Below are 27,924 nucleotides of genomic sequence, written 5' to 3'. Positions count from 1 at the left end.
CACTTCTGCTCCTCCATATTCTCAATATAAACATATTACAATTTTTCCTTAAATCGTGTTTAATGATGAGCTGGCAGTGTCCCCTGACATCCTTGTTGACGTCCCCATGCTAGTGTCTCCTCTCTTATTGTCCATGTGGATATATACTTTAAACATTCCTCTTTTTTTTCCATTTAATGGCATTCTAAGAGGGAGAGGAGATAAAAGCATACAGCTATCACCCATTTAACAGGAAACTAAAGCTATTGTTGAAAACTTTTAAAAGATTACATAAAAGTCTCAAGGTCTTATTGTTAAGAGGCAGAATCCCTATTTCACCCTCGCCTCTTGCATTCAGCATAAATGAAAGCAGGCACTTTTTTTTTTTAAGAAACAAGTGATGTTAACTAGACTTATTGTGGTGATCACTTTGCAATATATACAAATATCCGATCATTATATAGTACACCTAGAACTAATATAATGCTATATGTCAATTATATGTCAATAAAAAAAAATAAATGAAAGGCAGGTTACCAGAAATACTCAATTCTTCCCCTTCTGCACACTTGGGCCACAGTTATCTTTCCTACTTACGGATAAATCTGTTCTTTTCTTTTTTGACTTTGCCGAATTTTCCTTTATCTACCTGAGCCATTGAAACCTGGGAAACATCAGGTCTTGCAACATGAAACTACATGTTCTTGTTCCACGAGAAATGGTTTTGTAATAAATGTCTCCTGTACCAAAAAAAAAGTATAAAATCTGATTTTTAGTTTTTCAGAAAAAATAATTTTTGTACCATCATTAACAACCAAGAAATCAGGACCACCAAGATAACAAAAGCAGAGGATTAAAAAAGATACCCTATTAACATTACAGATGAAAAAGATACTAGGTGAGAAGAAACATGTATATAACAAAGCCCACAATTTGGAAATTGTGGGAATCAAAGTCAAGCAGTTAATTACTAACAAAGACAGTAAAAGTGCCTCTTTTGTCTTTCACGGTGAATGCACAATTAGCACTTAATACTAAGACTGGGGAATAAACCATCTATAATCTACTGAAAAAGACCATCTGCTTCTATAAATTTTGTTCTTATACACTTGCCAAAAGAAGAGAGCATATTAACAAAATAATGGGCCCTGCACTGTTAATTGCTAGGTTGTTTGCAGTTGTGCTGTTGCTATTAGAATTTAATAAGCCATTCCTTCTGCTAAATTAATAAGCAGGCAAGATTATGTAATAGCTGCTTTCAGCCGCTAATTATTTTTCCCATAATTCCTTTCCCTCTCTACCCCTAACCCCCACCTTTTCTTGGCTAGGAACACCAGAGACTGCCAATATGTCATCAGCAAGTCTCCTATCCTCATCTTCAGAACCACAGACCAACATTAGGAACATAACCAATGAGTTTAAACTTGAAGGTCGTTATCTCAGGAAGCTTGAGGATATATGTATTTTGTACAGAATAAGAGAAAAGCAGCATTTGGTTCCTGAGGGCGAGTTTTCATTGCACAGTATTAGATCTTTGAACTGGCTAAAGGCATCTGTTTTGTGTAATAAGGGAGAAAGGGGACATGAACATGTACCTTTGGGGCATGATCGGTCAGGCAGCAGAGAGAAATTTGAACAGGGGACCTAAAGACCTACAGAGAGTCAGCTCTGTGCTTTGTGCCAACCATTTCTTTAATATTCCAGTATACATTAATCATACATTAGTAGGAGATTTTTCAACCAGCAAAGTAGTGCTTAAAAGGAGAGGTATTATACAATTTTGTCAAATAAGGGCATTAAAAAATGCCCCGAAATCCCTATTATATACTCTCTTAGTTTTATAGACATTTTAACACACACAAAAAGAACATACTCTCTAATAAAGAATTCGTTTAAAATAAATAAATTTAGCTTCATGAAAAACTTAGCATTTCTTTTCACTTTGGGCCATGAAAAAAATTCTGGCAACTACGTTTGGGAACCTCTGCAAAAAGGGCATAGCTCAACAAAAACAATTTTCCAGATTCCTTTGTAAGAACCTAGGTGACTCGGGTAATGAATAGCATTCGACATGAGAAACCCGTGGCTGTTCAAGCAAGGTCACTTAATCCCGTGGGGCTCCCCTTTCCTCATCTGTAAAAGATGAGTCTTACTAGATGATTCATCCATTCTCTCATTCAAAAAAATATGGACATACATTATGTACCGGGCACAATGCTCAGCACTACGGCTCTTAACAAACCTATCATTTTATAGTCCTTATTAGTCAACTCACATTTATTGTTAGATGCCAGGCAGTGAACTAGGATGCGATGCAAAATGAATAAAATTCAAGATGTGCTAAATAGAGGCTAACGGGCAAGTGGGGATGCAAAATAAATAAGATTCAAGATGTGCTATATACAGGCTAACGGACAAGTGGGTGAAAGAGGGATTCGTTCTTACAGGGTTTGAGGATGAGGCTTCATAGGAGATGTGACATTTGAGAGGAAGGGCATGTCAGGCAGAGCAAGTCGTCAAGGCTAAACTGGAACCCAGGCAGCTTGGGGGCGGGAGCCGGGGAGGCGGCGGCTCCGCGTGAAGGAAGCGGAATATGGAAGATGAGGTGCTGTCTGGGTTTCTCAGCAGAGAACGGACAGTAACTCATCAGGTCCGCAGCACTGAGGATGGGAGAGGCTAGCGCAAAAAGAAACACTCGCACAGCTTGGGGCGAAATGTGTCTAGGGCTGTAGCAGTGCAATGGGAAGGAGGGGCCGGATTCCGGACAGTTTTGAAGCAGAATAATTGCAAACGACCCTCTGAACACCTGCACGAGCTCCACGAAAAGAGGTGACTTGTTTTCCCCAAGTTGCAGCACCCCCTCTCTCCCCTCACGATCATCACCGGCCGTCACACCTCCCCGTCCCACCCTCTTGGGGCACGGAAAGTAATCGGAGCTCGAACTTGGCTCTTCGCGGTGCAGACCCTCCCTGCCCCGCACAGCGGGGTCGACAAAGGGCACCGCGGAACGCTGTCCTCGCGCACTGAATAGGGGGAACAGACAACCGCGCGAGTCCCGAACGCACGCGCAGGCGCGCCAGCCCCGGCAGAAGCCGCTTCCGGGTCACGTGGCCTGGCTTCCGGTTCGCACCACCCCTCTCGGTAGAGACGCAGCCAATGAGCTTCCTTTGACTGTGCGGTCGCCTGCGCCGCCTCCGGTGCCGTTGGCGACGGCCGAGCTGCTTCCCGCGCGTCGCCCAGCCCGCCCCTCCGCTCGCCGCAGCCGCGGCTCCTCCCTCGTCCGGCCCCCGGGGCGGGGTCTGTCGGCTCGCCCTCCCCTCCGCGCCTAAGCCTTCCCTCCGCCGACCGAGTCCCCTCCCCACAGCAACACGGCTTCCCTTCCTCAGCTCAGCGACAGGGGCTTCCCCTCAGCCGCCGCCGCCGCCGCCGCCGCCGCCGCCGGCCGAGCCCCGCCGCGCCCGCGGCCCGCGGCCGCCGTAAGTCCCGGGGGACGAGCCGGGGCGCCGAGGACGGGGATGGGGGCGGGAGGGTTGGGCGCGCCCCCCGCCGCCCCGCGCGCGCCCCGACGACCCCACCCCGCGCTTGCCCCGCCACCGGGGCGCTGCGCCCGGCAACTCACTTCTCTCTGCGTCTGCTGCCCTCTTCCCACGCCGCGCCGCGCCCCGGGATGCGGGGGCCAGTCCCGGACGCCGCGGCGGCCCCGCGGCACCTGTGGTTCGGGAATCGCCTCAAGTTTTGCGGGGCATTTTTGGGAGGGGCCCGCGGCTGGGGGCGGCGGCGGCCGAGGACCCTTGGCGCCCCCTGCGCGGCGGCGGATGCTATTGTCTGCCCCGCTCCTTGCCTGTCACCTCGCCCGGGCTCGGTCAGTGATGGAGTGCGGCCCCGTGGGGCGGCGGGGAGGCAGCGGAGACGGCCGGACCGAGGAACGCTGGCCCCGAGCCCGCCCCACGGCCGAACCCATTGTTTTTAATAGCAATCTCGAGGAATTGAGGTGCCCTGTGGTTTGCGGCACAGTCAAAGCATTGGTTGTTAATAAGAGGGAATACTTGTGCCTTGCAACCGGGTGTTGTCCCATGTTAGCACATAATGTATTTCAAAGAGACTGAATTATTTATTTGTTCCATCAAGTGGTAGAGAGGGAATACAAGACCCTGCTACCGACAGCGTTGAGCCCATACTCCTTTCGAAAGCAAACCTCCCACCTCTCCTGGTCCCCGAGATCCTGGAATACGGGTCTGTTATTTTCCAAGTTCTGGTAACGGGTTTGCATTAAACGTTGTCCAGTTGATGCTTTACTTCCTGTCCCCTTCGAATGCCGCTTCTTAACAGGACTTGTATGGGAGGCACTTTGATGTCACGAGTATCGTTCGTTTATTTTGTGCCAGTGAAGCGTTTTAAGTGAGTTGTAATAAGCCAGTTTTAACTTTGATAAAGTTAAATTGCCGCATCATATATTTCTAAATATCTTGATGATGCCTGTCTGGATTAGTACAAAAAGCAACAATAATTTCTTAGCGAAATTCAGGGCCCATTCTATTCTAAATTGGTTGTGTAAATTCCCCCACCCCATGTTTAAATTCAAGATGGTGTGGTGAATATTAAGAATCAGGCTGGAATCTTCCTTGCAGTAACACTGTTAAAGGAGCTTACAATAGTTAAAAAAATACTTGTCTGAATTCTGCCTTTAAATTACCTTTGTAGAAACGATGCTTATCTGTTTGCAGTTGAGAAGACCAGTTGAATTTACAAGAAGCTTTCCTTAAAAATTAAATATGTAGACTAATAACAGATTTGCAGATTCCAGATAAATATATACAAAATAGTTTAAGTGTAATGTACACTAGAATTCAGCATCCACTCCATCTGTCGGTGCTGTTTGTTGTTGTTTTAAGTGAAGTATTTCCCGTAATGTCTCTGCATGTGTTTAACTCTTGGCTTTTTAGAGGTTTCTGTTCTCTTTCATAATACTACATTAACTCATTTATTGTGTGCGTATTTATGTTGGAATTTTTAAAAAGATGAGATACTTAAAAGTCAAGCTTTCATTAAGAAAAATGCATTTATGGGATTTTTTTTTGGCTATTATCTTAGATCTTTTGTTTTGCTTAAAATATGTGAGCATAAACTGAAGAGAGCATTCTGTAAGTGATAGCCGTCTGTCTACAAGCAATTCAAACTGGAACTAGAACAGCCTCAGGGGGAAGAATAGTAGGTCTCCTGCTTCTTTTAAATCTACCTAAACCAGTTGATGTCAGCAATTCTCTTGATGCATATAGAGAGTGTGGAATGTATCGCATAGGCAGACAATAGTTTCTTAAATTGCAAGAGTTATCTTTCTTTTTCCTCAAAATTTCCACTCCAGCTTATTACCTGTTTTTCTTTTTTTCCACACACTGCTTTCCAAACTTACGAGGAACAGGGTGGAGCAGAGAGATTGCATCTGGTGGGAAGATCTTTCTACAAGAATTTCCTGCTATTTTAACTGGCATAGAAATATTGATGGCTACTAATCGTTTGTCCCCCATTTGTCGCCCTGCCCCCCAAAGTTTCTCTATGAAACATGTCATCTTAATCTTAACTTTATTGAATCAAAGTATTGCATGTAATCTTGGTTCTATTTATCTTAACAGATGCAGTTTATGTTGCTTTTTAGTCGTCAGGGAAAGCTTCGACTGCAGAAATGGTATGTCCCACTGTCAGACAAAGAGAAGAAAAAGATCACAAGAGAACTTGTTCAAACCGTCTTAGCACGGAAACCTAAAATGTGCAGCTTTCTTGAGTGGCGAGATCTGAAGATTGTTTACAAAAGGTATAATTTTTATTTATCAGAAGGGTGAAATAGAATCAAATGTTCAGTTATTTATAATGTGGAAATTGCAGACTTTTGAGAGCTGACATTTATAAATAATAAAGATTTAGATGAAAAAGGTTTAAATTAAAGCTTTATTTTTTTAAAAACTGCGGTTCTGATTGATTACCCAGACTAAAATGATAATGTCAAGGAAGTCATTTTAAAACTAATTATATAATTAAAGGCATAAATGATTATTCATGCTTAATCATCTTTTCAGAAAAATTCAATGAATTAATTTCTTTGCAGGGGAAAATAGGGTCAATATTTTAAATTGTGTGAGTAACTCTCAGAATTTAGACAAGGATTTCCCCCCCACTTCTCCCCGAAAATCAATAAAGTAATGACTGATAATTGACATGCCTTTTATCTGACTTAGAGTCTTACTCACTTATAAACACCTTGGATACATAGACCATTTCAGCCATATATATATATGTTTAAAAACTTTGTGTTTTTACAGGATCTCTTCATCAGTAGTCTTTATTAATTTGAAGTACGCTTGTTGCTGTGGTGGAGGTGTGATTAGATCTGATAGATAATTTTGCCAAGAGTAGATTTTTAAATTTTTGATGTTGCAAAATGACTCATAGATTGGCTTTGAACACTAAACTTTCTTTTTAAAATGCTATACATCTTTATTAACATCTGAAACTCTTTTAATACCTTAAAATAAATTTCTCAGTATTGTTCTAATCAGGTTAAAAGAAATATAACTACTTTGTTTTTCTCCATTTCTGTTCCCTTATGAATAATTTACTGTATTTAAGAGAGTTTCTGCATATAAAAAAATTCTCTTCTATGGGGGATGTGCAGGGAACTAACAGTGCAGGCTGCAAAGAGGGTTGAAGAGAAGTCTGGGTTTTGTCTCAGCTTTCCTTTATTCCACTCCAAGTGTGGATAGGTTTGTTGTTGTTGGGGAAATGGCAGAGGAAGTAATGGAGATTATAAGGACAGCGAGAATTTTTTAAAAACCATGGACTCCTCTTTACAATAGAATGAATTTCGTCATCTTTGGGTGATTTTGTATCCAGTGTTTGGTTTGGTACTTGTTGAGAAAAGTCATAGCATTTTAGAGATGAGAGATGTCTTAGAATAATCTACTCGAGTGATTTTTTAAAAAAGCTTTTTCCCCCAGGGATAGAAGCTTAAAAGAAACCAGTGGAAGTGGAGGTGCTCTTGTAAAATCAGGGCTGGGATCCTGTACCCTTGCTCACTTGGCCTCTACTCTCTGCAGAGGAGACGGTTCCTGAGATTGAAAACTGCTAGTGTTGATCATGTTCAGTTTTGTAAAAACTAGAATTGGGGAGAAGTGACTTGTCCAAGGTCATATACCAGTTAGTGACATAGGGGCTAGAACGCAAATCTTCTTTTTTTTTTCCTTTTTTAAGATTTTATTTTTTTCCTTTTTCTCCCCAAAGCCCCCCGGTACATAGTTGTATATTCTTTGTTGTGGATCCTTCTAGTTGTGGCATGTGGGACGCTGCCTCAGCGTGGTTTGATGAGCAGTGCCATGTCCGCGCCCAGGATTCGAACCAACGAAACACTGGGCCACCTGCAGCGGAGCGCGGGAACTTAACCACTGGGCCACGGGGCCAGCCCCAGAACTCAAATCTTAAGTTTGAGGCAAAGATTTGAAACAGGGATGAAAAAAGCAGATTTGCATTTCTTAAAAGATCATGTAATTGGAGAATGGATGGGGGGAGGGCTGAGACTGGCACCTGAGGGATCTGTTAGGAGATTGCTTTATAATGGAGTCCTAAAGGAAGACCCCTGCTGTGGGCTCAGTAGGTGGAAAGGAGAGCTGTTGCTGAGGCAAGTTAGTTCTAAGACTTACTCCCTGCTAGAAGAGGGGAGGGCACTGAAAGGAGTGATTCTTCATTGCTGGGTCAGCTGACAGGGTAAAGGGTGAGCTAATAGACAGGTTGACTTTGAGGTGCCTAGTTTTCTCGGAGTGGGCGTAGGCATGGAAAATTAGACATAAAGTGTTAGATCACCAACATTCAAGCGGCAGGCAGTGGGGGAGGCGGAAGTGTAGGGTCAGTAACATTGGGGAAGGGGAGAGAGTTTCGAAAATAAGGTTACCAGTGCCAGATGTTGCATAAAGTTCCATTAAAGTGAAGAAGGAATCAGATTTTACAGTAAGCGTTTCATAAAATGCCCTTTGTCAGAACATTTTCAGTGGAATAGTAGAGACAGAACTCTCAAAGAAATGGGGCAAAGTGTGAAGCGGTGGAGAGATTTAAACAGCAAATGTAGGCTATTTGGGGAGTTTTGCTATGAAGGACTGAAGAGGTGGTAACCACCCATAGACAGAGGAGTGGGGACAGGGTTAAAAAAAAAGGTGCGAGAGACTTAAGCTTATTTCTAGATAGGAGAAGGAGTCCCCCGTGTGGAGGAGGAAAATACCAGCAAAAGAATCAGTCCCGTGAATTGAGATTCCTGCAGCTGAAGGAAAAGGCCTGTTAAAGGGAAGAAAAGAAAGCCCTAGTTTGGTGGTCCTGCATGCAGCATTCAGCCCACCCATGTTGGGCCACCGCTTTTTCTTTTAAAGGCTGTAAAGGGTAATCTGACCTGACTCGTAACTTGCATCAAGCTCCTGTAAATAAAAGGTGCACTTCAAAAAAGACAGCTTTATTGAGAGAAAATTCACATACAAAAGTTAGAATTTATAATCAGTTTTCCTATGCATCTCCCCATTTCATACTTCATCTGTTGTACTTAAGGACGTATATTTTGTTGATATAGACAGGTGATCTATTTCTCTAGTCTAGCTGAAAGGGAAGACCTTCTAAGCAAAGAATTGCTGCTTAGCTCCTGAGAAATTCTGAAGTAGCGCTTTTGCTGTTCACACCAGCAAGTGATGTTTGTCTTCTTTCCTCAGGTTTTCTTATCTACATTCTCCATCCTGAGCATTTCAAATAATGAGAGGTGGGAGTAGGGAGTAAGGATAATACAGATGAAAAAACAGACTGAAAATCTGGGACTTGAGTTCTGTTCTGTGCCATTAGCTAGTTTTGTGAGTTTGAACAAGTCATTTTGCCTTTGTTTCCTCATCTCTATAATAAATGCTCTTGAAGATCTCTTGAAGACAAAACTATGCTTTTTTGATTCCTGTTTCGTGCAGCATGTTATGGAAGAGGCACTGGATTAAAGTTTTAAAATTAATTTAAAAACACGTATATCTCCAAATACTAGCTTGAGAATTTGTCGAAGAGTGCTGTATTGATTTTCTTTACTAACAAAGGAATTTGTAATGACATACCAGTGGGGATTGAGAACAGATTCGTTCCATTCACCCACAGTCAGCTGATATTTAGCTGACTGCGGGGAAGTCATGTGTTCTGAATGTAAGAATAGGCACTTTCAGATGTTCTCTGAGTGCCAGTAATTAGAGTAAGCCTTAATCCACTCTGCTAAAAATAACCAAACATACCTTTCTTCTTACTAGTCTATTATTAATTTTACTTCAGATTTAGACTTACAAATATGCACTAAGAGAACAAAATGAACTCATTATTGAATTTTAAAAACCATTTGGTTCTAAAAATAAGGAGTACACTTCAGGTTCTCTTGGTAATCTTTTACTAAATCACTATGACAATTTTTTGTCTCTCCCTCTTTAAGAGCTTTGAAGCTCTTAAAATATTGCTTTGAATATGTTTTAATTTTTGCCAGGTGCAGGATTACTTTATTTAATACAGTTCCTGGCTCTAGTTTTTAATATAAAGCTTGGGCTTTGGAGTCAAATTGCTGTTCCTGGGGAGGTTACTCAATTAAGCTTGGGTCTCCTATAGATGTAAGTAATAACCCTGTCTCTCTGGAAGGGTTGTTGTGAGGGTTAAAATGGTAAAATATGCAAAGCCTTAGCTAACGTTTAATGCCTCACTCAGAGTGAGGGCTCAGTGAATGTTACCCGTTATTATGCTTGGTTCTTTGTTCCCTAAGCTTCCTGGAAAGAGGTGCCTTCTTATAATCCTGACAACTAGATGTTCACCTGCAGGAAGAATTCATTTAATTTGATGCCTCTTTTTCCATTCTGAGTGGAAGCAAACATTTAGATAGTGTTGCAGGGTTTTTTTTTTTTGATATTACTGGTTGGTGCTTAGATAACATCAGTCATGGTGATGTTTAAATTAATATTTATGAATGATTCATATAAATTAGGACCTTTGACAGTGTTTAAGTGCTGTTTATTTGTAAGTAAAGAGGCAGTGCTTGTGGACGAGGAGCTAGGATGGCGCAAGCATTAGATTGCTTAACAGTAGCATTGAAATCAAGAGTGAAAGGAGTTTTACCCGAAACTGTTATTAGTAAATTCTTTCTAGTGGAATTATTTAGCACTCTATTCATGTCAGCTAGTCATGTCTGGATTTTATCTACCATTTTTAATGTCAGTCCCTTTACTCTTTAGTTTTCTTAATTTAGGGAATCTTATGTGTCGTTTGTGTCATTTTCCCCAAATTGAAAATTCTGTTTGGTGAGCATGGGTTAGGGAGGATGGAGAGTTGAAATATCCCATTGCCTTTTAAACAGATAAACAGAAACATAGGGTCGTGCTGGGATAGAGAGGAAGCACTTTTGTTAAAGCTGGAAGTGGTGCCCTGTTAAGTGCTTCATGATAATGAATGAATGCGTTCAAACACCTCCTCTCAAAGACTGCAGGAGACCCACCATTTTAAATAACTTGCTGAATGTGGAGAAGTCAGGTAGAATGGACATGGCAAAAGTCAGGCTGTGTACGACAAGGAAGTCGGTGTGGTAGATGGAAAAAGGCCTGGAGTTAAAATCCGAAAATCAGATTTCTTGTCCTAGTACAACCACTTGGCAGACCCTGTACTCGTGGGCCTTGGTTTTTTTTTCTTTTATAATCAAGGATGATGGTGCCTGCTGTTGGAAAGATCAAATAAGATGAAATGTTTTTTATAATATTGAAATTAATAGAGTGTTATGTAAGTACTAGTTATTCGCATACTGAAGAGCAGGAATTCATTGAATTCCGGAACTCAGACTGTGTGTGTGCTTGTGTATTATTTTACGTTAATACTATGAGCAGTAATTGCCCATTGTGTTTTCTAAAAATCACTTAAATGCTCTTCAGTGAAAATTACAATCTCAACTGAGACTTGTTTAGAATGTCTTGGGTTTTTATTTTGTTTCTTTTCGAAAGCCTTAAATACACTTTAACCTATTTGAAAATGCTCTTTTAATCCTCCTCAAAGGACTTGGTCATTGTTTGCTTTGCCTTAGGGTGTATATTAATAAGTTTTGGCTTCTTTGGGTCAAGTATAACCTGGGCCCATGTGCTGGAATCCTAATTTGGAGGAGCATATGAGTTTTCCAGCCTTATTCCTTCTTCAAGGATAAATAACCTAAGCTTCAATTCAGTAGTGTAGAACTTGGAAAATTTGAGGACAGTTTCAGTTTCCCCTGTTCTCTTTCTCTACATTCTGTAATAATTTGGAACAATTGTTCTTTTCTAGGGGGTTATTCCACAATCCTAGAAATCTCCTTTTTAAAAACAATTCTATGCTGTTAGAAGTCAACATGGTAGTTACCCTTAGAGGTGGGAGGTTGTGACCTAGAGAGGCTGGGAGAGGGGCTTCAGGGGTTCAGTAATAATTCTCTTTCTTGATCTGGGCACTGGTACATGGGTGGGTTCACTTTGAAAACTAATTGAGTTATATATTTATGACTTGTGTTCTTCTCTGTGTGTATATTACACTTCACTAAAACGTTCCAGAACGTCAGCTTCACATTGACAAGATCTTCAATAAGTCTGTCAAATAGAGAGTTTGCTTTCATCTTGTTTACTTGTAGTGTGAATTAGTCATGCAGTGCATTTTGTTTTAATTAAGTAAACTTGAGAACAACCTGGGTTAGCCATGTTTTAGAATATTCATAGAAAGAAGCCTGAAAGGAAGAAGAGCAAAATAAGTTACTCTTTCTAGATTTAGTGTGATTGAGTGATTATTTTGTTTTCTTTTTTACTTGCCTGTACTTTTCAGAATTTCTCTTATATGCATTTGTTACTTTTGTAGTCTAGGAGAAAATATGTATTGTTGTAAAAGAGGAAATAAACTATATAAGCTTGGGATCTTTTGCAATAGGATGTGAAAATATATTTAGAAAACATGATTATAGGGAAAAATTTTTTCTGCATTTGTTTTTTGTTACAGATATGCTAGTCTGTATTTTTGCTGTGCTATTGAGGATCAGGACAATGAACTAATTACCCTGGAAATAATTCATCGTTATGTGGAATTACTTGACAAGTATTTTGGCAGTGTGAGTAGTATTTTGTTTTAGGAAATTGAATGCCATTGTATTTTTTTCTTTAATCTTTTCTGTAACAAGTTTATTATTTGATTGTCTTGAGGATTCTGACTATTTAAAAGTAACTGTGGGAAATGGAAGGAATGACTATTTCTTGTCAGTGTGCCTAGTCAGTTAACTGCCAGAATTGCTTGACCCCACAGACCTACTCATTTAATTATGGTGGTGAGAATGAGGTTTAAAATAGTGAAATAGAAAGGAGTCCAACTGCAAAGATTAATATTCTGGAAGTGCTTAGTGTAGAATTTAGGTTTGGTTAGCAGTTATAATCACATTACCCAGGAAAAATATATATTTAAAAAGATGAGTTTTCATGAGTAGAAAATTTTGAAGTTGCTCCTGTTGGGAGCTTGCAGTCAGATCTTACTTAGCTTATAGGCATTATGTTTTCAAGTACTTGAGATGGGAAAATTAAGCTGACTAAATCAATGATGCTTAGTTAGCAAGATTGCCATTTTTAGAAAGAATTAAGAATGATTCACTCTGATCAGATTTTATTCACTATGTAATAGTGGATAAGTATCTTTTGCTTTCTTCAGTTTTAACATTATGTTTTTTGCTTTTCAGGTGTGTGAACTTGATATCATCTTTAATTTTGAGAAGGCTTATTTTATTTTGGATGAGTTTCTTTTGGGAGGGGAGGTTCAGGAAACATCCAAGAAAAATGTCCTTAAAGCAATTGAGCAAGCTGATCTACTGCAGGAGGTAAGCTTCTCAGAGTTCTCTTGACTAGACACTAGCATGTTTTGCTCTTGCTAGGAAAGTCTCAGTCATCTTCCCTCATTCTTACAGTTTCAGAAATACTCTGAAGCATGCTTGGCATGGAGTGTCCCTGTGCAGTGTATTGATTGGAATATGTGTCAGTCACATCAACTCAGTTGTCTATAGATGGGTCGTTTACTTTGGGCATAGTCTGTTGTATTGATGGCCCCTTTTTGGACCCCAAAACACTAGAGTCTAAACCTTTAGAGGACAGACTACTTTAAGAAGGGAAAAGATTCATTAAAAGTAATAGTAATTTGAGAACTCTCCACCCATTGTTCTGAATTACTTAAGATAACCCCTTTTCTCTTTAATGTGGATAATCAGGAGTTGACTGTGAGATTATGGCATTTTCATTCCAAATTGGTCCATATTTTCACCTTGTGTCCATTAAGTGCAAATGTAGCCAAGAAAATGATAGTGTTATAATTACACTTTGTGTAGAACCCTCTGGTTTGTGTTAGCAAAACTAACTAAAAAAGAATTTGTGCTTCTCTGCTCTTCTTGAATAACAAACCATGTTGTCAAATGACCGCATTCTTGTCTTGCCTGGATATCACCACAACCATTAATAAACCCCCTTTCTTTTCTAATTTCCTCAGTTGTCCTGGGTTAATCGTATATTTAATGCTTCTGTACCTTCGATTTCTGAAGTTTAAAGTTTCATAAATAAGGCTACCTTTTCCTAAAAACTTGATACCTTAGTTTAGGTACCAAGTTGAATTATGCTTTGGCCATAATTGTGGTTTTAATCAAATAGAAAGTTTATAGCATGAGGAGAAGGGGCTAATCAATATAAAAAATGTAGTGTGTTTTCATTAAGGTAATTGTCTTTTTTTTAATTATTAAAGGAGGCTTTAAATCCAATTTTTTAGCATTTCTGTTATAACAGAAATGAGAACTAAGGGAAGAAGAGTAAATCTCTTTTTCTCCATTATAACTTTGTAACCATTGGCCTCTATAGGGAGGGGGGGAGCTCTCGGTAATCCATCTGCATCAGTCACTGACTGAGTCAGTTGTGGGGATTGCTCGAAGTTGGGATGGCATCATCTGGAACATACATAGATTAAATATGAGACGATGCATTGTACATTTAATGATCTTGAGTTACCAAAACAGTGGTTAAGGTGCCTACAGAAGTGTAGTGTTTTGTTGGCAGCCCTGGTGTTCAGTAGTGAAATGAGTACAGCCCCTTTTCTGTATGTATATAGTTTGCCACGGTTGTTTATTAATTGATTGCAAATATGTCATTGAGGAGTTTTTTTTTAACATCAGATGTGCTGACTACAAGCTCATCTATTGTTGTAAAATTGGTTTTAAAGTTAGCACTAACTTATTTTGCTGTTCACTGATCAGACTTTTCTAAAAATTTGGTTAAAACCAGGATCAGGAATTGGGAATTTTTCATATTTGTCTCTTCCCTTAATCACTTTTATATTTCATTATTATGGAACTATATATTCTGTTCTATCACTTCCTGGTATCTCCTCCAAGTTCTTCATTCATGTCTTGATTAATTACATTTGCCTTAAAACATTTCTAAAGTTGCTGAAGTTCAACTTTTCATTTTAACATGTTTTTTCTAGAGAGTACTGTTTAGGGCACTGATAGCTCCTTGTTTCTTGATTGTTTTTTGAACTCTACTGGGAAATTGCTATAGACTTTACAATATGACCAATATGCTGTTTACTTATAGCATGTAATGAGTATTTAATGTTTAATGTACTAAAGGATAAAAAAAGTTATTACGGGTCCGTGTTTATTTATGTGCATATCTCCCCTGTTAAAGCATTAAATAGTGTCTCCCTTTATGAAATAGTATTTTTATATCTTTAACTGGGGACAGTAGAATGGAGAGAGAAGCATAGGATGTCTATGGTCCCCTGTAAAGTTCTCCTTACCCTGTCTCAGCCTAGTTTAAAAAAAAAAAGTTGACTACTGTTATAATTCCTGTCTTTAGAAGAGAGCTTTCGCCCTATTTCTCTTCTGTGACTACCTTTACATTGTTTTGTACATAAACCAAAGACGTAGTAGTACATTAAGACATTTTCTACTCAGTGGACTAAGTGAACCATTTTTCTTAATTTATCCATTCAGGTCTTGAGGAGGCAGAAGGTGGCTGGTCCATTCTGAATTTAGAGTGAGTTATAATACATTGCAGGTTAAGGTCTTTACGAAGCCAAGCTAAAATCTGTATGGGGCACTAAGGCTTCAGGTTATTCTGTTCAGGTTAACGTGTTATTCGGGTTATTCACCAACATACTATCACAAGAAATCTGGGGATGACAAGATGCTTGTTTCCTAAAATAGATTCATTTATACGTTGATACATGATACATATTTACATTTCCTGGAGAGTATTTGAATGTTAGGTTCATAAAATAAATGGTGGAATAGGATGAGAAAAAGCATTCTACAAACTGCTAAAAAAGTTTTTGTCTGGGCACCATGACAACAAAAAGGAACCATGATGATAGCTAATGCTTATTGAGCAGTTAGATGTGAGATATCCTATGGTAACCCTCAGGACGCCCTGAGAAAATGGCATGAGAACCTTTCTAACAAGTGAAGTAGAGGCTTAGTGAGGTTCCAGTGACTGGTCCTAGGTAGCAGCTGGCAAAACCAGGATTCCAAATCCAGATCTGCTAGACTCCAGAGCAGTGGGAAATTTTAACCACTGTGCTCCTCCCCACCCCGACATTCGTGTACTGGCTTGGTATGTATATTTTAAATTTTAAACATTCTGTTTTAGATACCAACTTCTTTGTTTCTCAGTAATACAGTAAAGAAATTCATAATTCTCCTGGAGGTTTTTCTGTATTGAGCAGAGTAGAATTTCCTAACACTGATGCCATCTTTTACTTTTTAGACTAGACATTTTCATTGTTCAAATTATCAATAGTTGGAACTTTTAAAATGGTTATATAGGTATAAATGATATTTCTCAAATAATTTCTTATTGGATTTATCAAAACATGGAGATCTATAGTAGCATTTTTTGGTCTTATAATTTAGGGTATAGTATTCACTTAGTCTATGTCATGAAATGATTTTGCTTCCAAAATTGTAAGTATAGCTGTAAAGACACTTATCTAAATGGAGCCTTAAATTTGTAAAAGTCCTAATTGATTGGCTTTAATCTAGTTTTTCGTGTATTGTGATTTTTCTATCTGGTGTCAGTTCTTCTGCTTGAGTCGATTAATTCTAAACACCAATGACTTTGAATTTATAATGAAAATGTCTGTTGGCTGAAAGATAGTGCAGACCACAAAATAATTTTGATTTTAGTCCCTTTTTTTGTGTGAAATTACATTTCTATCTTTATGAATGTTTATTTTCTTCAGAAAAATTTCTTTAAAATTTCCCTTTTACCCAATTTGTATAAACATCATGTAGTTTGTTAAGGTAGTCCTTCATTTTACAGGCAAATAAGGCAGACAGTCAGTGGATAAAGTAGATTTTCTATTAGCGTATTATAGTCAGTAATGAGAATATAGCATAAATGTGTGTTCAAATAATAACGGCTAAAATATCAGACATTGTGATTACATAATAAAGATATCTTTTTTATGTTAATCACTTGGTAAAAAAAGGATTCAGTTTTGACTTTTCTAGACTGAACTCTATGTTTATTCCTTTTGGTATTCTGTTGTATGAATACAGAATTTAGGTTATGGTATTCACTTAGTCTGTGTCATAATTTGGGGGTAAAGCCCAGAGAAATTGGTCCATTATCCAATTTTTAATGTTTGACTATTGGAATTTAAAACATCTTTTCTTAACATGCCACTGGTACTTAACTTGATTCTTAAATTATTAAGGTGCAACTTGCTGCGATTACTGAATTGAATTCTTTGCAATACTTGGAACATTTCCCCCAACCCCCACCAATTAAATACCTATTTTAAGCTAGAGTTTTTTGGGGGGAAGGCTGCAGGGCAGTGGTATAGTTGGATTTATTTTATAAACATAATGACAGGAAATATAGAGTGCATTTTCTCTGCAAAGTCAGGCACTTACCAGTTTTTCTCTGCTCCTTAATTTTATAGAGCCAGAATGAAGAATGGGGAGGTTTGTCTGAGGATATCTTATGATAAAGAGCAGTCTAAGGCTTTAGTCCCTTTGACCCCCAACTTATTTATTGGTAACTACTAAATTTACCATTTTTTGTGGCATGGATAAAATGGGGTGTTATGCAAAGACTGTTGCACGTGAGATGATTTCAAGTCCTTGCTTGATCCGTGCAGATCAACTGGTTAAATACTGGGCTTTGGGCTTTAACCCTCAGCGGTAGATGCATGATGACACGTGTTGATCAGCGCTTTGAGATGTGTCAACCTTTCTTTTTTATACTAACAGCATCATTTTGATATTTGTGGGGGTTTTCCTTTTGAGCTTTGTTTGCTGTTGGTATTGTTTCTCACTAAAGTAATCTGAGAAATAAAAAATAAGTGAGGTACCAAAAGCAAGCATTACACTCATGAATTTGCTTCTACTTTGAGCTGATCCACTTTGTGAATAGATTTCCTGGATTTGCAGTTGTTACTCTGCCTCGTCTAGAAACTGGTGCTCTATGGAGAATTAGTGCTGCTGAAATTGATTTGTTTTAGTGCTGGGCCTGCATGATATATCTTAGTACTCTGCAACATTTTGTGGAAATAAAATTAATAAATCTGTTGGACGGCATAAAAATGGAAAGGTAAGAATCTTAGGAGAAAAAATGACTTCTTTAAAAAATAATCGTTTGTAAAAAAATTATTTTAAGTAAATAAGTACTTAAAGTATTTAATAACATTATGCCTTTTAATGTAAAATTTTGGGGTTTTTTTAAATTAAAATCTTGCTAATTAAGAATATTTTGGAATACTAGTCAAACTCAAGAATATCTTACATTGTTTTAAAACAGTTAGATGCTTTCAAATATATACAATAGTACCATTTAACAGCAAAAAGCGTTTTGATATAAATCCTCTTAGGATTTGCTTTAATAAGACAAACTCCTGTAATTCCTTTGTAATTACCATTGTTTATGTTAAAACCGTTAAGCCTAAATCTTTTTCTTTTAAATTGGGTTAAAAGTTAACAAAGTTGTGGTCTTTTATGTCAGCATATTTTTATTTTTTATAGGTAAACTTGATTGGGGTTTGCTAGACCAAATTCTGGATAAGTGACGTTTGGTTTATTAATACTTGAAGTGGAAAATACAGAAGGGTAGATACAGAAAAAACAGAAGGCAGAACAAATCTTGCCTTTTGCTTTACTTTTAATAAGAAACAATTTGGCCAATGTCCTTTGTCACTGGTTTTCAGGTTGTAATCATTTTGCTGTATGTTTATGTGTTTTTTTGAGCTCTTTTTATTTGTTTGCTTTTCAGAATTTTGAGGATTTTCCCCCTTGCTGTTTCATTTTAACTCATTTTGAGCCAACTCTTGCTACTCTGGGCTATTTGTAATAATGAGAAGTTGGAATAACTTGAAATATTCAGTAACTGTAAATCTGATTTCCAGAAGTATTTGTCAAGAACCCACAGCAATAAATACATTTTTATATCACAACAGTTACATACACATGAACCAAAATAATTTTGTTCAGTGGTACTCACTCTTATTTCTTGTTTTGCAATCTCACATTTTCTGTGCTATTCTTTTCTTCAATATTGATCCTGATCTACTGAATTGATTGCGTGAACCCTAGGATTGGGACCTGCACAGGGATCTACGAAGAGCATATTCCTAGCTGTTAGTGGTGATTTTTTTCTTTTAAAAGTACTTTCAGAAAAATTTCAAGGTTTGAGTTCTTTTTTCCTCCACTGACACATTCTTTTTTATTTTCTTTTATTGTTTCCTCTGTTGCCTTTTTTTAAAAAATAAAAATCCCATTATAGAAAAATTAACAAATATAGGCAAGCAAACTAGAACATAATCTTACCCACCAACCAGAGGCAAGTAGATTAACTCAGTGGTTCTCAGCTGGGGTGGGGGATGAGGCAGTTGTACCTCCTCAGGCGACATTGGGCAATGTCTGGGCACAGTTTTAATTGTCACAACTGGCAGTGGGGTGCTACTGGCATCTGGTAGGTAAAGACCAAGGATGCTGCTAAACATCCAACAGTGCCCAGGACAGCCCTCCCAGAACAAGGAATTATCCAGCCTCAAGTGTCAATAATGCCAGGTACAGAAACCCTGGTTTAATTTAACACCATGGAATATGTAAAGATTCCATTTATAAATTCCATTTACATTTATAGACTGCTACATCTTTTCAACTTAGTGTATTGTCCAGAGTATAAATGACTGGCTGAAAATGAATCAAAAGTAGGAGGGGGAAAAAACCTAAAAGTTGTGAAAGAAGGACAAATATGCTTAAGAACACATAAATGCCTATAAAAATCACCTCTCTGATTCACCAAAATTACCTTTACTTGATAACCAGTGCCTGGGGAGATAATCTATGGTTGACTTTAGCACCTAACCCACAGCAAAGCTTGTGGGATGTCACTAGATAATTTATTTTCTTCAACAACAACCAAATCTGTTAATGTCTATTAAGGTAATTGAGTTTTTACCTGGAAACAGAATTGAGTATACCATGCAGGCAGTTAGAACGCTTTTGAATTCTCTGCTGATTTCCCCATCTGCCTTAGGGATTTGATGATTCCTTACAGGAAGAGTAGTTTAAATCACCAGAATTTACAATATATAGACTTGTATTATACATATAGGCTTTATTTTTGTTCTTTTGTACCCTGTTAGCCTTAAATAATCTACATAGCAAAGATATTTAGAGTTTGAATATTTGGAATTCAAATATTTGGAATTCAGTGATTCCAAGAAATCTTTTATATTTGGAAAACCCTGATTAAGTTTAGGGCATTTCAGGTTATGATCCAAATGGAAGACCAAGGCAAATACAATACAGTTACCCTAAAATATGCTTAAAACTATTTCTTTACAGTCTAAAGTTATATTTGCTAAGTTATTCTGATATCTTTTACTTAAAAAATACAATTAACTTCCACAGAAAGTAATTTGTCCTTAGTGTTTTATCACTAATGGGTTGTAAAGCAGGGCTTATAAGATGTAGTTATCCCCATCATTATTTTTAAGACAAGTTTATAAGACAAATGTAATAGAAATAGATCAACAGCACAATAGAAAAAGACAGCAGCACATATGAATAAGTATTTCACAGATGAAAGAAAAAAGGGGTTTTACTAAGGGAATGTAAATTAAAATATCAGTTAGATCTTTGGTTTGTTTCTTGAATTGGCAAAGATGAGAGACCCTCTTGTTTGCTGCTTGTGAGCACTTGAACTTGTATTCCATTTTGGAGGATTAGTTTGGCAATATCTATTAGCCATTAAATGTGTACACCTTTTGACTCATCAGTGACACTTTGACCCACCAGAAATACACGAACGTCCCAAGACACACATGGTGCTCAGTATAATCTTAAGCCATTGGAAACTTACCCAACGTCCATCAATGAGAAATAGGTTAAGAAAATTACAGTACAGCCATACATGAAGCCGTTACCTGGCTGTGAAAGAGCTGAGATCAATTTCTATATGATACGGAAAGATACTCAAGGATATCAAGTGAGAAAAGATCTAGGAGCAGGATATTATTACCTCTGAAAATGTTTGAGGTCCGCCCTCCTTTCTAAAAGTGTAAAACAAACATTATTATAAGTATATTTAAGTGTATTAAGTATAACAATTTTTTAAATTTATAAATTTTTTTAAAATGACAAAATGCTGCTGTGTGAATGGAAGAGTATACATTGTGTTGCTCCACTAGGTGAAACGAGTAGAATTTGCTAGAAAAGTTTCAGCATGTAAAGTGAAGCACTTATGTGCTCTCGGCCATTTTAGACACTAACCATCTGGAGCAACCATGTTGTTCTTGCCACTCATTGCTAACTTAGTATAAAAAAATCACTCAGCTTTCCTAGTGCCTCACAATTGCTTGTGAAATAAGACTGACACCATGAGCCCTGTCATCTAAAAGGTACTTTATAAATAGCTTTCAGTTCTTCTCTCTTTATTCATTGCTAAAAATAGATCTTAGTGAGTTTGGATACTCTCCAGCCCTTTGGTCTTTAGCACAAGGCAAGTGGTTCCAGTGTTGAGAGTAAGGACTTTGCCACAGAATTCAGTGGGGGGCAATCAAAAGGACCATTGTATTCTAGAGCACTAAGGACAAAGGATACCACTTTATAGTGTGGGGAACAAGTGAAGCACCTTTACAAGAAAAACTAGAGTACAGCAGTAACTTCAAATTACACTTACTTATATTCACTTTTCATTAAATGTAAATTATTTCCTCTTTGACCACATTGTGTACTAGAAAGAGAAAATCAGGAGACTAGGTTTTTAATTTTGGATGCAATACCACTAGTTTACTTAAGCCTCCAGATAAATGCTAGCTTACCAGTTTTCATTATAGTTTCCCAGATCGTTTTACTTTTGAGTCATCAGTGTAGTGTGGTGAATATCTGGGAATTTTTAAGGTAATGGGGTTTGTCTTTTCTTAGGGACGTAGGTGGTTTTGAGAACAGGTGTAGTTTAATTCCTCTTTGCTGTGTTTCGTTGTTATCCTGCACTTCCCACCACATCTCGTCCTTTTTGTAGGGGATTGAGAAAAAGATTATTCTTAGTATGGAGGAAAGTTGAGCACACATGTATACTAAGGAAAAGGAGCTAATGCAGAGAGCAGTGAAAAACAGGAATATAGAATCAAAGGAAAAGTATATTGCGAGGTGAATGGGAATGGAATCAAGAGCATTGCTCTTGGGCAAGATGAGTCTTCCTCCTTCGTCACGAGGAGCTAAGGGGGTAAAGCTGTAGATTTTTGTTCTCCTGAGTTGGATGAATGACATTGAGAAAGTCGTCGTTTTCTTGGCTTTGAGAAACATCATCTAGAGGAGAGCTGCTGGGGATTGAGGAGAAAGAGAAGAGGTAGAAAACTTGAGGAAAATGTTGAGGGTTTGGGGAGCAAATCAGTGATGAGCAAAAGGATTGCCCAGGACTGAAGGCCCATTTCAGATTAGAAAGAATACATGTCTAATCTTTATTCCAAAAATAGGTCTCCACTGAATCTGTACTAAGGGCAGCTTGTGGTTTGTATTTGTAGAATACAGCTGGATTAAAAATGTTTTTCTGTTTTCACTCTGGCCTTTATTCTCACAGAATCTAAATCACTGATGTTTTGTTTGGTGTGTTAAGAAACTCCGTCTGCTGGCTAGTCTAATTCTGCACAGGGCCCCTTGTGTGTTAGGACAGACTTGACTCACCTTCCCTGAATCTCGATTAATATAATTATTCCATGACTCATAAGATGTCCTGTGGTGATATGAGGGCCCAGAATAGTGGAGTTATATATAATGCACTGTAATATTTCCTTTGTATGTAAGGGAAAAAATAACTTGGTTAATTATGGGCATATCATTTAGCTAAAAATCAACCTTAAATGTTAAGTGGTCGTTAAGGCATTTATTTACAGCACATATTTTTCAAACCCTAGCAGTCTAAACTAGGAAACTAAAACATGTTATAGCAACTTAAAAGTGGTAAAAGAATACATTTATTTTTGTGCATTTTAGCATTTCTTTTCTTCTTGAAGGATGTTTTTCCAGTAAAGAGAGTTTTCTCCCTGTGAAGAATCTTCTTCACAATTGATAGACGCTAATTTCTTGTTTAAGTACAGTAATATGGATCATTGGCTGTAAAGAATGGTTTGGCTTATCATCAACCCTTCCCTTTCCTAAAGGTAGTCAGAGGTCTGCCAGAAATGCCTGGGTGGCCACATTTGAGAATTGTTCCTATAGAAGTGTTGGTTCTCTTTCATGCTAAGTCTCCTGGGGGGACAAACGCTCTGGACTCAACCCTACTTGGGAAACTACCTTTCTCTTTTCTTTTAATGGGCATAAGCTCTCCATGGTTGGTTTTTTACATGGTGTGATATAAAATTAAGAGAAAACAAAAAGATTAAAAGATATAAAGGCTTAAAGAACTGGTGTTATTTAGGTGAAAGGTTGACAGACTTAAACTTTTCTTGTTCTCTCTCCAGAAAACAGAGAATATGTATCATAGCAGGAGTTTCATTGGATGTAAAAAAAGCATACTGGAGTACTGACATGCATCAGAATGTAGTAGGATATATGAATTCAGTTTGTAATAGAATGTCAAGTTTGTTATTTATATTTTAACATCTGAAAAGTCTAATTACATTAAATCCCAAGGGATATTCTCAATTATTTCATTTAATTGGTATTTTCATAAAGAATTTTGCTCTGATAATGCTCCATCATTGGGGCTTATAATTTATTTTTTTACACAGAGAATATTGAAATAGGTTCAGAGATTCATTAACAGAAAGTATTATTAAATATTGTGAATCACCAATGCCATTGATACAGAAATAGAATTCCTCTAGGAAAATGAGGAATTTCTATATGAAAATGATGCATTTGGGGGTTTAATTTATTATTAATATTATTACCGTAACATGTTGCTTCATTCCACTATAACCTATTCTGAGTGGGGAAAAAGGGCATCTTTCCCTTTAAATGTTTAGGAATTATCTGAGGATTAAAATTTAACTGGCTTTTCTCCTCAGATTTTGTATTTACTGGTTATTATATAAGGGATCTGTTACATATTTTATTGGAACAGTTTATATGACTTTGTGGCCTAACATTTCAAAGTGCCAAAATGAATAATTATTAAAATTGAAGAAATTTTAAAAGCACTCAAATAAGCAGTTTTAAACTTTTTGAGTCACAAGCCTTTTGGCGGGGGTTTTATTCCCTTCAAGAGTCTGAAGCGCCATGGGCCCTCTTCTCAGGAAGATCGGGACACAATTTTGCCTCTGGTTCCAGGGGGTTCTTGGAGTCCCTAGAAATCCGTCTCTGGACACTCTGGGTCCATTTCAAACCTCCCCTCAGGTTATCTCAGTGATGTGAGAAGCATCTTTTCAGATCCCTTTGCAGGCGTAGGCATTTAACAAATCTGTTTGGAGAGTTCTTTAAAGTCTGTCTTGAGCATTGTTTAAAAAGAAATATCCTTAGTCTCAAAGGCATAGTCTTTGAGTTTTCTTTATTCTTTTTTTTTTTTTAAGCTAAGTGGACTGTGAAAAACTCCATTGCTGCTTTTAAAATACCAAATGGGTGACTACTTTTCAGCTTTTTCTTGGGAAAAATTTTCCTCTAGGATCTGTAAGAGAGTTTATGGTCACCTTAGGATGCAGTGATTTTCATTAAGGGATTCGATTCCTTTACTTCGTGTAATACAATCCTGATGAACACTGGCGGGAGGGAGTATTCTCATTGAATTTTCAGTTAGCTCAGTATTGACCAGATGACTTACACTGAAAATCTTTTCAGTGCGTGATTAGTAAATACAGTGCTGTAGGATTTTGTAGGACATAGGTCCTCATTTGATTACCATTATATACAGTAAAGTTATAAGAGATGAATCTCAACTCCTGGGCATTGTTTAGAAGCTAAATATTCAGCCAGAAACCAAAGAACAAAAACGAAAATTTAAGTTTTCTTTACTGTGCACTAAACATTCTAAAAATCTGGTTGTGTCTGTGTCACTTTGTATACTGTGTGTAAGAATATATGCATTTCTTTTGTAGCCACGTCATGAATATTTTAATGTCCCTGTGTACTAAATGACTACTCATCGTGTATGCAGAATTTCACAGAGGAAATAGAGAGCTGATATACTTATGAAAGAAAATATCCTCAGCTTGGTGACTGGTTATCTTATATAATAATAGAATATTTCAGAACCAATACCTTTACAATTGTAATGTTTTTCCTGTTCTTATTCCTCTTTTCTGTTTTATTTTCATTCTGTGTGATGTTGATATAGCTTATTCCTGCTTGCAACTGTTTTAATTTCTTCTTGAAAAAATATGACCTATGAGTGTTTTGAGTAATATTTCTTCTTAAACACATACATGTCATCATCTATGAACCATCTGTGATTAATCTTGTAAGAGGAAAACCTAGCAATTGTTAAAATGTTTACCAAAGAAAATATAGCTGAAATGCTAGCTCGAAGTAAGCAGTGCCATAATAATAGTGTGGTTTGGTCTTCAATTGTTGGGAAAAAACCCAAACTATATTTATTTAGTGTGATTATATTATAGTCTATATGACCTAATATGTTCTAATGTATCACATAAGTTTATTTGGCAATAATACAAGAAAGTAAAATCTGTACTATTATATAATATTTAAGGTAAAACATTCACAGTTTGAAGAAATTCGTAATGCCACATTTATTGAATCACATTTGTGCTATATAGTATTGAACATTCCCCTTTAAGAACGATTAGAAAGCTATGTCAGAAGTCTCTTCAATATCTATTGTTCAATAGTAAGTAACTCTTTCAAAGTATTGATACTGAGTTTATTTATATAGTTAAAATCTTAATATTCAGTTTAAATACCAATACTTTACTAGTTATGATTTTATGTTAAGTCTTCATTAAATACTTAATGATTTGTTAGCTATGGTTTTATATTTCTGACTATTAAAACCTTTAATATTGATCATTATTGTGTATACTTTTAATAAAACATGCAACATATTTTATAAAAGGAAAAGTACCAAGTAATTCATTGTTTATATCTAGAGAGTTTAAAGCCTGAGTTAAGTAGGCTATCGTTAAACAATGAATTCAGAAGACGGTCAAACTGGTTTACCAGTGAAGGAAGACCATGGAAATGTGTATTAGGCAGCTGTGCAGATCAGTTACTTGCATTCTGACCATTCTCACTGTACGACATGACATGTGAAGCACCTGGCTGGGCTATCAAATGAGAAATTTAGCATTATACATCGAAAGGACTGGGGAACATTGGTCTTTCATTTCCATTTTTTTCCCTCCATCCCTCCCCTCGCCCTGCAGTATGTTATTCATCTGATTTTAATGGTGCATAAATATGCACTGTCTCATGCCTGTTTGCTTTGGATGCCTGTGCTGAGCTGTAACAAGATGTTGCTTCTTTTGTTATCTGTATAACAGCTGCTTGCTTTAAATTAGTAGATTCTGAAATAGCTTTCCTTGCATGTCTAAAATAAAAGTATTGCATGTACTTTGTCTCATGTGAATGACTGTTTCTTCTCCATCGCTTTTGATAATGTATTTTATATTTTAGTTTTTTTAATCGTGGTAAAAACACGTAGCGGAGTTTACCAGCTTAACCATTTTGAAGTGTGCAGTTCAGTAGCGCTGAGTGTGTTCACGCTGTTGCGCAGCAGACCTCCAGAAGTTGTTCATCTTGCAAAACTGAAACTCTGTGCCCATCCAACAACTGCTCCCATTCCCCTTCCCCTCCGCCCTTGGTCACCACCATTCTGCTTCCTGTTTCTGTGAGTTTGACTGCTTTAGACAATAGGTTTTCTAGGGAATTTGAGCTAGAATTTCAGTGTGAACATGTCAAAATTACGTTTTATATTATAAACACAATTTGTAAAAAAAACTAATGTACTATTTGTACAAGTCTCAAAGGAATAAAATGTGAAATGATTCTTTGAAACTAGGCTTTTTAGAAAGTACAAATATTTTAAATAATGCACATTTGATAAACAACATGGTTCTCTTCAAGAAATGCTATATAAGACTGCGAGCAGTGAGCACATACAGGAGATCCGACTAGCTCCAGGGGATAGGATGGGGAGCATTTTTACAGGCATAAGCTAATAAAGAACGTTAACTGCATAGGGTTCAATGTAGACATCCTTTAATAAATACATTAAAGGTTGTAGGATGTTTTTAAAAATTAACGTCAAATGAAAATGATTATTTTTAAATTGTTTCCTTTAGTATCTATGTGATTCAGATGTCAGTCTTTCAGTATGTTTAATCCTTAAAGCTAAACATTATAAACGGAAGAGATTGTCTTACATCACCCCTGGGAGTGCTGCATCATTTCCATTAGACTTTCTTTAAAAACTATATCATGAAAACTCTAAGATATGCAAATAGAGTATAAGGAACCCTCATGTACACATCACTCAGCTTCAACAACCATCAACTCAGTACTCTGAACACTAACTCGTTTCATCAACCATCCCCCTCCCATTTTTGCCTCAGTATTTTGGAGCAGGCCCTAGACATCCTATCATTTCATCTTTAACACTTCAGTAATTCCTAATATCTTATTCCTGATTCAGTTTTTCCTAATTGTCTGAAAAATGCATTTTTATAATTGGTTCGTTAGAATCAGTTTCCAGACAAAGCTCACAGTGTATCTGGTTGATGTCTCTTAAGTCTCTTAATCTTTAACAACAACTCTGCGTTTTTCCCCCCTTGCATTTTTTTTTTAACTGAGTCACCTATGCTGTGGAATTTCCTCTGTCTGTATTTGGCTGATTCTAATCTTCTGATGTTGAACTTGTTTTCAGATCCTACAAGTATATTTAGATCTGTATCCTGGTTAGGTTGAGGTTCAATTTTGGGGGGCAAGAATACTTCATAAAAAAATAGCCTTTTTTCACCAAAGCTGATTTTTTACCCATTTTTCGTTAATACACAAACATACTAAAAGGCCATCATATGAAGTTTATATGGAGACACGGTTTATAGTACTTCATTTAGTACTTAAGCTAAATACCTTCATTTAGATTTCAGTTGTGTAGCGACAGCAGCTAACATTCCCTGAGCATTCTCTGTAAGTCAGGCACCAAGCCTTGTCCCTCTTAATCTCTACACAGGAAGGTAAGTACTATGAGTCTGGTTTTCCGAATAAGGAAACAGACCGGAGAGTTTAAGTAATTAAGATTATTCCATGTAATGCTTTACATATAATGAAATCTAATGTGTGGATTTATGGTTTAATATAATCTTTCTTTTCCTTGTTTTGTGCTGTACCACAATTAGGATGCAAAAGTAAGTTAATTTATTATTAGATACTAAAAATTACATTGTTTCCCTCCAGTAAAATATAGTATTCCTTTTAATTACAAAATTGTTGCT

General features: G+C 37.3%; 1 protein-coding gene and 1 long non-coding RNA gene across 13 annotated transcripts in view; one reads left to right on the top strand and one right to left on the bottom strand.

Annotated features, from left to right (window-relative positions):
* LOC138921756 (uncharacterized) overlaps positions 1–3,870 on the bottom strand; it is a 208,333-nt gene extending 204,463 nt beyond the window's left edge. Inside the window, exon 1 of the long non-coding RNA XR_011434622.1 lies at positions 3,599–3,870. This is a non-coding gene — a long non-coding RNA (uncharacterized lncRNA). The remainder of the gene's footprint in view (positions 1–3,598) is intronic.
* The window catches only part of AP1S2 (adaptor related protein complex 1 subunit sigma 2), a 66,013-nt gene that overhangs the window by 35,788 nt on the left and 2,301 nt on the right, over positions 1–27,924 (top strand). The window contains exons 1-7 of one of the 12 annotated variants that reach the window (XR_011434619.1): positions 3,123–3,455; positions 5,610–5,788; positions 12,010–12,118; positions 12,734–12,871; positions 15,026–15,068; positions 16,978–17,072; positions 18,303–18,483. Coding sequence is in view for 6 of the 12 variants with exons in the window: in XM_070256977.1 (XP_070113078.1) it covers positions 5,610–5,788; positions 12,010–12,118; positions 12,734–12,871; positions 24,571–24,606 (462 nt within the window). In the remaining 6 variants the exon portion in view is untranslated. Of the gene's footprint in view, positions 1–3,073; positions 3,456–5,609; positions 5,789–12,009; positions 12,119–12,733; positions 12,872–15,025; positions 15,069–16,977; positions 17,628–18,302; positions 18,484–24,570; positions 26,042–27,924 lie in introns of those variants that run through there. The other 11 variants (XM_023634138.2, XR_011434618.1, XR_011434616.1 and 8 more) reach the window with 11 other exon arrangements.

Source organism: Equus caballus, chromosome X (assembly GCF_041296265.1).
Source record: "Equus caballus isolate H_3958 breed thoroughbred chromosome X, TB-T2T, whole genome shotgun sequence".
Lineage (NCBI taxonomy): Eukaryota > Metazoa > Chordata > Mammalia > Perissodactyla > Equidae > Equus > Equus caballus.
This window is presented reverse-complemented; position numbering and strand designations above follow the sequence as displayed.